General features: G+C 42.9%; 1 protein-coding gene across 1 annotated transcript in view; it reads right to left on the minus strand.

Annotated features, from left to right (window-relative positions):
* Window positions 1-4,633: 4,633 nt before the first annotated feature.
* The window catches only part of UCK2 (uridine-cytidine kinase 2), a 41,439-nt gene continuing 33,837 nt past the window's right edge, over window positions 4,634-12,235 (minus strand). The window contains exons 5-7 of the mRNA XM_061584291.1: window positions 7,274-7,371; window positions 5,732-5,780; window positions 4,634-5,003 (exon numbers count right to left, since the gene is read on the minus strand). Of these exons, the coding sequence (XP_061440275.1) occupies window positions 4,864-5,003; window positions 5,732-5,780; window positions 7,274-7,371 (287 nt within the window). The 3' untranslated portion in view covers window positions 4,634-4,863. The remainder of the gene's footprint in view (window positions 5,004-5,731; window positions 5,781-7,273; window positions 7,372-12,235) is intronic.

The following is a 12,235-nucleotide window of genomic DNA, read 5'->3' on the forward strand; positions in this document are numbered from 1 at the left end:
ATACTCCAGCTGAGACCTGACCAAAGCAGAATAGTGTGATGCCATTACTCCTCATAATCTGGACATTATACTCCTGTGGACATAGCTTAGAATTGCCTTAGCCTTTTTAGCAACCACACCATACTGCAGAGTCACATGTAACTAAAACCCTAGATCCTTTTTATTTGTCCTGCTGTCAAACCAGGTATCACCCATCCTGTATTTGCATACCTGAGTTTGCCTACCTTAATGCAGAACTTTATATTTATCTCAGCTGAATCATTTTGTTAGTTTCGGTTGTTTTGTCCCGATTCCTGTTTCTGTCTTCTAAGTATTAGCTCCTCAACACCAAGCCCAAGACCACCTACAGCAGGGAGACAGCAGGGGGCCAGGACATTAGTAGAATCTGTCCGCAGAGCCTGCCCAACACCAGGTACAAACTTTCACAGAATGCACCCAGCTGGATGGGAGATAGAATCGTTTTTTACTTCAGCAATCTGCCCTCAGGACTGTTAGTGCTCCACTGAGAACCGAAGCAGACAGAGTTGAGAAAGATCAGCTTCTTCCAAGACTCAGCAATACAAGCCAGGTTGGCACCTTCATCCTTGATGAAGCCATGGATAGTAGTTAAGTCTCTGAGATGGGAGTGGGGGGAAGGACTAGAAGAGTGAATAGGAATTGTGTGTGCACAGTCTCTCCTCTGCTCTCCTCCCCAGTACAACCACCACAGTCCACAGTCATTGTAGTAGGGGCACCCATGATGAAGCCGTGAATGGCCATTAGTAACTGAATATCCCAAGCAAATGTTGGACCAAACCAGCACTATTTGTGTAGGTAAACCATTCATGCAAACTATTATTTCAGCACATTAGGGTAGCTTCATAATGGATAAATTGCCTCTTAAAGGGAGCATAGTTTGATGGCAATTGTTGCTTGATGACATTTTCAGCCACAATAAAAAGGAACACAGAGCACAATGGAAAAATACTTGAAATCTTTGGACATGTATATCAAGCTTGTATAGAACTGAATTCCTAAGAAATTCAACAGTCTTTTAAATAAATTAACAGATACAAGTAAAACTGGTAGATGCCACTCTCATATCCACACCGCACCTCAGAAATCCACATGCAATAGCAATCAGTCACTCTCTTAAACTTAAGTATTATTGCAGAAAGTCTCCTGGAATGGAGAAGGATCGAAAGAGCTTCAAATTTAGCATGGGTGTATACATCAGCCATGCAGTATGGTATAGGACTGAGCACCCCCACTCATTACAAGACCTGTAATGAGAACTAGAGCCAACATACACAGGGGTCAGTTGTGTAGCCACTAATGGGCATCTGAAACAGGTCTCATATCAGATTATGTGCGGTAGGAGACTTTATGCAAGTCCAAGGCAACATAGCTCAGTAGTGCTGAAGCTTTCCAAACACATTTTAATCATTGTTTCAAAAATGGGCCACTGAGCAGTGTGTATGTTCTGGTGAATCCCAAGGTTGTAAAAGCATAATTTAAAAAACCTTGAGGGCAAAAGACACCCCCCCCCAAAAATGAGAATGGTAAACACACACAACCATATTTGGTGAAGGGTGGTAAAGAAATCTAATTAGTTAACTGAGCAAGACACTAACTGAACCATCTAACAAACAAAAATGACAGGAGAAGAGCGTGGGGAAAGGAAGCAAGAGGAATGATGAACATAGGCATGAGAATGTGTGTGTGAACAGAGGGAGGGGAGGCAAATGAGAAGCGGAGGGGACAGGAGCAGAGGTGTCCTAGGAGGAGGGATGCTGAAAGCAGAAATTGGGGGTGGGGTGGAAGGTCAAGTAACAAAGCAGAAGGAGAAGGAAGAGAGAAATGCAATATGGAAGCCAGAGGGGGAGGAAATGGTAGCCCGGGGGGGAGGACTTATGGCCCTCCAGGTGTTGCTCGACAACCAATTCCCATCAGCCCCAGCCATTGGGGTTAATAGCCAGGATGATAGGGTTGAGGGGGGATGGAGTCCAGCAACATCTGTAGGGGCACAGATTGTGCATTCCTATAGTAGCCTGAAATGGAGGTGGAGGAAGAGAGATTATGTAGGGTCCTAAATTATTTCATTAATCAAAGTAAGATTTTGTTGTGGATCCTACGTATCTCTAAACTTCAATGTCAGCCAGCAATATAGGACCCACTTAATTTCCCCCCCTCAGACAACAGTAAATGTGTATTTTGCACACAGACCTCCCCACCACCATCACTTTCCAAGAGTTGGTACCAGTGCCACTGTCACAACAGACCTGTTATAGAAAACACTGGTGCAGCTTAAGGGTCAGGCCCATGGAGGACTCAAACATATCTGCTCTACTGTCATTCTTTGATATGGCCCAGTCTGTAACAATGTAAGCTCAGACAGTTCTACCTACACGTTGTTAACACATGGTGTGGTGGTGTCAGGAGGTATGGATCTGAGAGTGAGCTAGGAGAGGGGGGCGGCTGGACGGAGGCGTCTGAAGAGGAGGGGGAAGATCTTGAACAGACACCAGACTCGTTTCTCACACACTCCCCCCTTAGGAATGTGCTACCATTACAGGGGGGGAGGAGGAGGACCAAGGTCGTTCGGCTGCAGAGGGTAGAGAGAAATCGCCCGACGTGTTGGGCCAACCCCCCCCCACTTCCTACCATCCTTTCCGAATCAGAAGGGGAGGAGGCAGCCGCCCCCCCATTGCCCCGCACCCGAAGACAGCTAAAACGGCGCCAAAGGAAAGAGGCGGGAAGGGGCGTAGATGTGGGCAGTTTGAGGCGGAGTGAGAGGATCCGGGCTCGAAAGCCCCCTTGATAAGGGATGGGGAGGGCTGGAAACTCTGTTCTATCAACTCTCTTCCATGCCGCGGGTTTTGGTTCGTGTTAAGAGTTCATGAGGCGGAGGAGCCTATGTCTGGAAATTACTCTAATAAAAACTGATTTGCTTTCATCAAGTGATTCTGTTCTTGAGTCCCAACCCGGGCACGACAGGTGGGGAGCCTGAGGCCCTCCCGATGTTGTTTGACTCCAACTCCATCAGCCCTGGCCAGCATGGCCAATTGTTAGGGATGATGGGAGCTGCAGTCCAACAACGTATGGAGGGCTGCACGTTTCTCACCAGACAGGGGCACTAGAAATCTACATGAGTATTGACCACATTTATTAGTCAGACAGATCCGGCCTCTCAAGATTGGAGAGAAAAAAGATAGGATTGCAAATCTGTATTAGGACTCAAATACTTAGGATGTTGGACCTTCACAAATATCAGCCCTTCCCCCTGGCCCTAGCTTCCCTTCGTTAACTTTTGCCGTATGTTCCCAAGCCCTTCAAAAAAGAGAGCATTCTAAATTTTATAAGACACATTACAATAATGCATGTAGAATGGCATGGTATCAGTGTGCAAATAGAGGATATTGGTACAGATGAGTTCAATGTGTATGCTTCATTCCAGAGCAGATTGCTAAAATACAGAATTCTAAAGACACTGATGATATGCCCAATAAAGAGTAATTTCACAGTATAGCCAGCATGGCCAAAATTCTAAACAGAATCATAACATGCCTTTCATGCCACCTTTATTAAGTCTGAAGGGAAGTATATTACATCCTGAAAGCAATCATCACTGGAAGAGCCCCAAGCCCCAAGGATTTTTTCAACTCTGCCCCATTCCACCGTGCAGAGATTCCATCCAAACCTCCTTGAAGAACAGGCCTCCTAAACTTGTAGGCAAAGTGAATGGCTTGGAGTGCTCTTTTTATTCCCCTTAAATGGCTGAAGGAAACACAGGGTGCTGCAGTGTGGCAGAACAGAGAAGGGAGGCAACTCCAGAAGGGTGGAAGAGGACAGGCAGCAGAAAACCTTTATTATTTAGCTGTGGCTTGTCAACCAGCCAGGACCCAAAATACTAGAGAAAATGCAAGCATCTTCCCTCACTAACCTCACTTCAGCTGGATTACAGCTTCTGGAATAGAGGCTGGAACCCTATCAAGAACCTACAGACAGACAGACAACATTGCTGACAGCCTCTTCAGTTTGTCTTTGTGCTAACCCAACATTGAGTGCCATGGGGTGCTCCTTTGCCCTTGCACAGCACTGGCCCCCCACATTAATTTCCAGGGCTCAGTGAGAAGTGTTCAGGATCAACCCTGTTCATCCGAACTAACATACATAACCGCCTGCATGGCTGGACACAAGGCACTCTCATGCTCTGCACCATTTGAATAAAAATGCAGAAGTCTTGTGTCAAAAGCATTAGCTGGATACTAGTTCCCAGGCTGTCTCAGGAATACTTGGCAAAGCAGAGTATGTGAGTATGCATGGTCACACTGGTGGAGGCTTATGGCCAAGCAGCACTCTGGAATATTTCTGCCTCACTCTCATTATTTGAAGATTACCCAGAAAGTTGCAAAACCACTGCAAAAGAAACAGTGGTAGTGATAGGGGCATTCTCAGCCCCGGTGAAGTTTCAGTTGGAACTTCTTCTCTTAGCCCCCTCCATCTCTCAAAATATCAGAGTCGAATGACCCAGTTTTCTGAGAAGTGGAGAAAAAATGGTGCTTTGCTAACCCCCTCCCCTTGTTGGAGATTAATACAAATGTGAGGTCCAGGTGTCATTTGAAGCCAGTGGCAGAGCCAACTAATCACAACATCTAGAAATCATCGGCATCCTTTATTGCTCTGTGTTGGAGTTTGAAGGAGAACCATCAGAAGCAGGCAAAATCTGGCCATGGAAGCCAAAGTTCCATCAATTGCACAGACCCATCAATTTCTCCAGCAGACAGAGGATCACCCATCAACCCCTGCGAGTATGTCTGTGCACCTGTGTGTGTGGCCTTCAATACAGGGCTGGGGTAAAGAACATTCAGTGCAGCTCTGAAGTCAATGTGGTCTGCTGCTTGATTCTGAGTGCTGCTGCTGGCAGGGAGCAGTGTAGCCATCCAGGTATCCATTGGGCTGGCGCTTGCCAAAGCCTCCATTCAGGATGTCCTGGATGTGCTGCACAATCAGGTTGATGGCCACTGGGTAGAGAAAAAAGGAGGAATTAGAATATAGTTGACACATAATCCACATGTGGTGCCAAAACTTTGTTACACTGTGTGGTATAACTGCTGTAACAAGCAGGGGCATTCCTCTCTAAATGCTTCATCACCCTCCACACACACTCAACGTCTCAGTGCTCCTTGTCTCTGGTAACAGTTTTGCCCCTTTATTTCCCCCTTTTCCAAGTCCTCCTTTACAAATTCTGCTACCAACTACCAAGCTCTCCAAGCCTTTCAGAAACAGCAGATAGTCAAGTGATTTTGAGGTTTATAAACTTTAAGAATTAGTGCTGGCAGTTAAACTTGCCTTCACTCAATCTAGAAACTTTTCTTCTTGATAATGTTGGGGTGCCCTCCAGATTTTGTTGTACTGTTAACTCCCATCATCCCTGCTGATTGGCAATGCTGGCTGTGGCTGATGGGAGCTAGAGTCCATCTGGAGAGCCTCACATTGGCTATCCTTGCAACAGTAGATGTCAAGTCATGGTTACGATTACTCAGCAGTGAGGGGAAAAGACATCTGGCAAGATACTCTCTGGAACTGAGCCTTGGCATAAAACCTTTCAGCACCCTCATCCCATTAACTGCATTGTGTCCAAGACTGTAGAAAGGTAAATCCCCAATACTACCATCCCCAGATTCATATGCTCCAAGAACAGCTGCACAAGTCAAATGCAAGTCTTGTACTTGGAGGATCAACTACTCACCAAGATTGTCCACCCCCCTCGGGATAATCACATCAGCATACTTCTTGGTCTGTCAGAAAGACGAAAACATATTAGAGGGAGCTGCAGATTACAGCCTGAACTGTTATTCTTGAGAGAGCTGGTTGCCTCCTCAGCTCATACATCTGATGGCGTAATGAATTTCAGAAATCCCTTTTCTCGCTCTTATATTCTGGCAGAATTAGTGACAGCTTTCATATTATAACAAAAATAAGTGAAGACTTTGTGATACTGCTGGTTCAGGCCAAAGGCCCGGCTAGTCGAACACTCTGTTCTCACAATGGCCAACCAGATGCTGAACAGCACTCTCTGAACAGTACTCTCCCCACCTGTGTTTTGCAGCAACTGCTATTCAGAGCCATGCTGCCTCCAACAGCGGAGGAAGAACAAAGCCATTGTGGGTAGCAGCCGTTGACAGCTTTATAGACATCATAAATTAAATACATTAATTTTCTCTACACCTATCCTGCACATGTGTGCATATATATACACATTTATACACATCAGACATCAGATGAAGTAATAGCTAGTCTATGAATGTTTATTCCACGATTAGGGAAATAAGACATTGTTTTCCATTCTGCCCTGTATTTGCTCATGCAGACGGTTTCCATTCTGTTGCAGTTCACCTTCCACTGAAAACTATGCTATTTATCTCGCTGTTCACAGTGCTGAAGTTACATAACTTATGCAATTAATTACATAAATTATGTCGTCAACACGTTATTCTATCCCATCATTTCAATGCAAAAGAAACACAATGCAGATGGGAAAAAATGTAATCAATTATGTATCACTTGTAGACTGAAAGCAACAACAGCATCCTGGATGTGGGATGAATAAGCAAGCACTGCCAATTTCCTCTCCAGTTTCATGTTTCATTGGAATTCTCCGACATCTCTAGTCAGGAAACATTTGTTCTCTTTAAAGTGTGACAAATCTCATTGAAGTATATGGCAGCTTTTGCAGGACCATGTGAGGAAGATCTGCAGAAAAAGATCCTGGAATCCCAACAGTGGATGTATTCATTGCAAGTCACCAGCCCCAACAGTTACAAATAAAAGGATGAGGAAATGTAACAACAGCAAAAGGTCTGAAAGACGTGTGCAATAAGATTTTCTGTTGTTGAGGCCCAGCTGAAACATTCTGCAATGCAAACCAAATGGCACCATTTATTTTGAACATTGTGAGATGTCCAGCACAAAATTTGGATTTTTTTTAGCCCTCAGATAGTCAAGTACATTTAGCTCAAGAACTGCTAAAATTGTATAATTTAGGGTAGACTTCATGCCAGCGAAGTAGCACAGCATACCTCACCTGCTGCTCAAATGATCTTAACACTGCTTCCACCAAGTATTCAGAGTTCATTTCTCTCAGGAACAGGAACCACTGCAAAGCTCTAGCTGGGAACAGGAATAACCCACCAAATCTTTTCCCCTTCTGAGCCTCACAGACACTCACAATGTGACAAGTGCAGGGCTGACGGAATAGGAAAAACCCGAGTCTACCATTTTCTTTACTCACAGGCAAGCAGAATTCTTCAAAGGCGGGCTTGACAAATGTAATGTACTGAGATAAGATCTGTTCTAGTTCCCTGCCTCGCTCACTGATGTCTCGGAGAACTGCAGGGAGAAAAAAACCATAAGCGAGTAACAATAGCAGGGTTACCACCCAGCCAGGTTGCCCAGCTAAGCAGAATATGGAGTTCTGAGCAGTTTGTTTTTTGTTTTCCTCAAAACAGCAAGGCTCTAATCACAGAGACAATGCTAAAAAACAAAAACCTGGAATACCAAAGTATTTTCTCCCGAAAGTCAGTAGGAACAGGAATTTGTGCTGGTTGGGAAAAGTACAAACTTTGCTACTCAAAGCCAGATTGGAAAGTAGCTTCTGGGACTTCTGCACTCAGTAGATATCACCTGATCTTTCTATGGCCCTTTACTGTCTCATCTACCCCACCTAAGAATGTAAGACTAAAGGCCCAACAGATGCCCACAGGGAGCTCACAAGCGGGACCCGAGTGCAACAGCGATCACCCCATTTGCAATTCCTAGCAACTGGTATTCAGAGGCAAACTGCTTTCAACAGTGGAGCTATAACATAGCCATCATGGCTAGTAATCATAAATAACTTTACCTATTTTAAAGCCATCCTAACTGGATGGCTTTAAAGCCATCTACTTTCTTTGATAAGCCTTCTATAGTCCCTTACAAGTTCTGGAAGTGTGTTGTGTTGGGAGTAGAAACAATAAAGGAATGCAAAATGTGAGCACTATGTTTATTTTATTTATACTATCAAAATGCCCATCATTAGGATGGATGGGTTGTGTTATTAAAGGTAGGCTATGTGTACTACAAAATCCCCTGAGGGTGTTTAGCGCACCTCTGTGCATTCTGCACAAGATACACATTGCACTTCTCTAAAAATAGGAACTGGCAGCACTAGATCCATTACTCTTCCTTCTGATTTATACTAATGGATCAATCCAATGAAATCATGGAAAATTGACCTCATATACAGCCATGGCAGCTATGACTTCAATATGTGAAACACTGGAGACAGATACAATCTGTAAAATAATGACTTTAAAAAGTGAGATTCTCAGTTATGGCCAAACTGACAACTTATGTAACAGTCAAGGGATAAGTTTATGGGATAGGCAAACTGGCTTCCATTTATTAACTTTTGTAAAATTATTTGTCTACTTCTGAATGCACAGATGTGTTTCTTAGTGTTACACTTAATGTTATTTCTTATATGATTAACCATCTGTATAATCTTTTTGATATTATAGATTGTTATGTATTGTTTTACAAACCTTCCTTGTCTTGATACATATGTATATATGCGGGAGTGAAAAAAGTATTTCTGAAATTGTTTTAACCTTTTTTAAGAACTTGAACCAGATACAAAATATACACAAGGAGAAATAAATTAAAAAGTAAATGGGGGTGGGCCACCCACTTTTGGATCTGGAGAGCAGGTTTTGACTTACCAGATTATCCTTAAGTGCAATGCTTGACTTTTCCCCATAGTTGTGAACTTTATTTTTAATAACTTTTTTACCCTGCACTTCAGCCAAAAAGGTTCCCAAAGCTGTTTACAAAGATCAGTAATAAGACAATCCCTGCCTCAGGCTTACAATCTAAAAGACACAACACAAAAGGAAAATGGATTGGGAGAGATGAAGAAAAAGACACTCAGGCACTAGTTCTTAGTTACAAAGTTCTTATAACAAGCAGCTGGAAAGGAAACAGTTCAAGGAGAAAAAGAGCAAACACTTTCTGATCAACTGAGTGGATGGAGTAGCCCCTTTTCTCCCTCTGGTGCAGTCTAGTAGAATGGTAAGCAACCACAGGCTTATATGGGAGAAAGTAAAAGGGTGTCCTGAGGACCACCACTGGAGTGGAAGCTAAATGTGCTACATCTCCAACAAACCCAACTTTGAAAACCAAGCCTGCTCCTATCTTCAGACTGGCTTTATTGGCCATAGCAGAGGATGAGGGAACATAGGAAGCTGCCTTATACTGAGTCAGACCACTGGCCTATCTTGCTCAGTACTGTCTACACTGACTGGCAGCAGTTCTGCAGGGTTTCAGACAGGAATCTCTTCCAGCCCTCCCTGGAGATGCCAACAACTGAACCTGGGACCTTCTGCATGCAAAGCAGATGGTCTCCCACTGAGCTATGGCCCTTCCCTCAACAAAGCTAACAGACATTATATTAATATAATGTAAATTAACCTGTTTTCATTTTACTGCACAAGTATTTGAATGTCCATAAAACAGATGCTTCAACCTCAAAAATGACAGAAACACCAGCACACACATTGTCAAGTATGATATGGAAAAGTTACCACCTCCAAAAAGGTGCCATTTTTATGTGATCACCATGTTACAATCTGTGCAGTTAAGAAGGCTTTACATCTGAAATAAAATCAATTACTAATCTCTACAATTCTGCAAAAGGAGATGTTTGTTCAATTAGCAGTTTTATTTATTACATTTATACCCCACTTTTTTCTATGATGGACTCAAGACAACATACAAGGGGTACAGTCTGCATCTGTGTTGGAAGTGCTTTTTAATGTTTTTAAACCTTTTTTAAAACAATATGTTTTAACCTTTTTTGAAAGATGTCTTCAAAGCTTTTAAAAATGTTTTTAAAGTTGTTTTGTTTTAATGTATATTAAAGTCTGTTTTTATGATGTTTTAAAGTGTTTTTAGTGCTTTTGTTTGCCACCTTGGCCTCCTGCTGGGAGGAAGGGTGGGATATAAATCAAATAATAAATTCCCAGGTAGTATACCCCACCCAAGCATTGACCAGACTCCAACTTGCTTAGCTTCATCGAGGTAACCTGCACCTTCAGTACCATGCCCTGGAATAAGACTGGCTTATTTATTTATTCAGTTTATATCCTGCCCTTCCTCCTGGAGGCCAGAGCAGCAAACAAATCAATGCTAAAACATCTCTTTAAAAATCATTCCCAAAGCAATTTTAAACGATACTAAAAACAGTTAAAAACCAGCGATCCCAGGGTTGCCAGTCACAGTGAACTTTCAGCCATCAAATGCCTGGGTAAATAGGAATATTTTCAATGGAGGCAGACACACCTCACTCAGAAGGGCATTCCACAAATAGGGAACTGCCACTGAAAAGGCCCTGCCATGGTTTAATGCACCTGGTGGCACCACCATTGCTATCAAATAACTACGTGTATAAGCCCTGATAAGCATTATATCCAAATACCTATGCCAGCCTTCCCCAATGTGATAGACCCCAGATGCTTTGGGCTACAACTCCCATCAGCTGTGCTGGTTAAGACCGATGGGAGTGTAGTCCAAACTATTCTAGATGGCAGCAGTTGGGGAACAGTGACTTAAACCATTGTTTGAAATTAGTCGCAAACTAGGCTCTGAAATGCATGGTTTTAAGTGGGTTTGCAAACCATGTTTTGGTTGATCATGGCTTGTGATTCTGACTGCAGCAAGCATCAGGATCCAAGAGCCGGGCACACCTCCTTTCCCTTCCCCCACAGCTACTATGCTGGCTTGTGCCGCAACACCTCACCTTCACACCTTTGCCTCACTCTATTCTCTGAACTCTGGTCAAAATATCTATAACTTGTTTGAAAGCTCAAACCTCTGAAACAGAAAAAGTTATTTGTATAATCTGAAAGACTGCCTCCTTCCCTACAGACCATCTTGGGTGTTAAGATCAGCAGAGGAGGCCTCTTGGTAGTTCCACTGTTCCCAGAAACTTGGGGGGGGGTGCCCAGGAGAGGGTATTTTCTGTGGCAGTCCCTAAGTTGTGGCGTGTCTTCCCCACAGAGATGCATCTGGCACCTTCATGGTACAACTTACGTCATATGCTGAATAAGCACCTCTTTACCCTGGCCTTTGACACTTGATGTATATTTTTTGTAGGATCCACCCTATTCTTGTATTTGTAATTTGTTTCCCCCCCCCCAACTTTATTAATTTCCAAAAAAAGAGTCATACATCCATTGAGAGTAAGGGGTATACAACATATATATAAAGTAAGATTTCCTGCACTTAAACATACAAGCAAATAATCAGTTATTTGGTCACCTTTATAGATTCCATAAATTTTGAAACGCCTTGGGAACCTTGTTTTTATTGTCTGCTACATCAGTATATGTAGTAAAGCTCCCCCACTCTGCCACAAACGAGTTTTTACATTTCTGTCCTTTTACCATCTTTAACATCTGCGACAATTTCTCTATTAAGGCTAATTGCCAGACTTTACTATACCACAACGAAATAGATATACCTTTCCAATCCTCCCAAAATTGTGCTATTAATAACCGGGCTGCAACTAAAAGGAATCTAATCAATTGTTTATCCTTAAGGGTCTGGTTTCCATTCAAGAATAGTTTTAACAGGGCTAATTCTGGGGGTTTATGTATCACTTGCTTTGTGATTTTTTCTATTTCTGTGAACACCGAGTTGCAAAATTCAGCCACCTTAACACATGTCCACCATATGTGGGGGAAGGAACCTTTCTCTGAGCATCTTCTCCAGCAGAGGGGAGATGGTTTTATTAATATGCAACAATTTGGGGTAAGATACCATTTTTGCACCACTTTTAACATTAGTTCCTTTGTGGCACCTGACATTGAATGGTATGGAAATTTAGTCCACATAGTTGTCCATGTTGCTTCTTCAATCTGTATATTCCATTCCATTCCCCACATTCTCCTCAAACCATCTGGGGAGCCCATATCTCTGTGGGAAAGAAATGTACCCATACGGGACACCAATCCCTTGCCTGTGTCATCTACAGACTGCAGTAATACTTCAGCTTCTGTCATATGATGAATAAGCACCTCTTTATCCTGGTCTTTGACACGATATATTTGTCTTTTGCAGGATCCACCCTATTATTGTAATAGTAATTTGTTTTAAACTATTTTTAATACTGTATTTTAAATTGTTGTGACCCACTCTGGGACCTTAGGGGGATTAA

The sequence above is a fragment of the Rhineura floridana genome, chromosome 1 (genome assembly GCF_030035675.1).
Source record: "Rhineura floridana isolate rRhiFlo1 chromosome 1, rRhiFlo1.hap2, whole genome shotgun sequence".
NCBI lineage: Eukaryota > Metazoa > Chordata > Lepidosauria > Squamata > Rhineuridae > Rhineura > Rhineura floridana.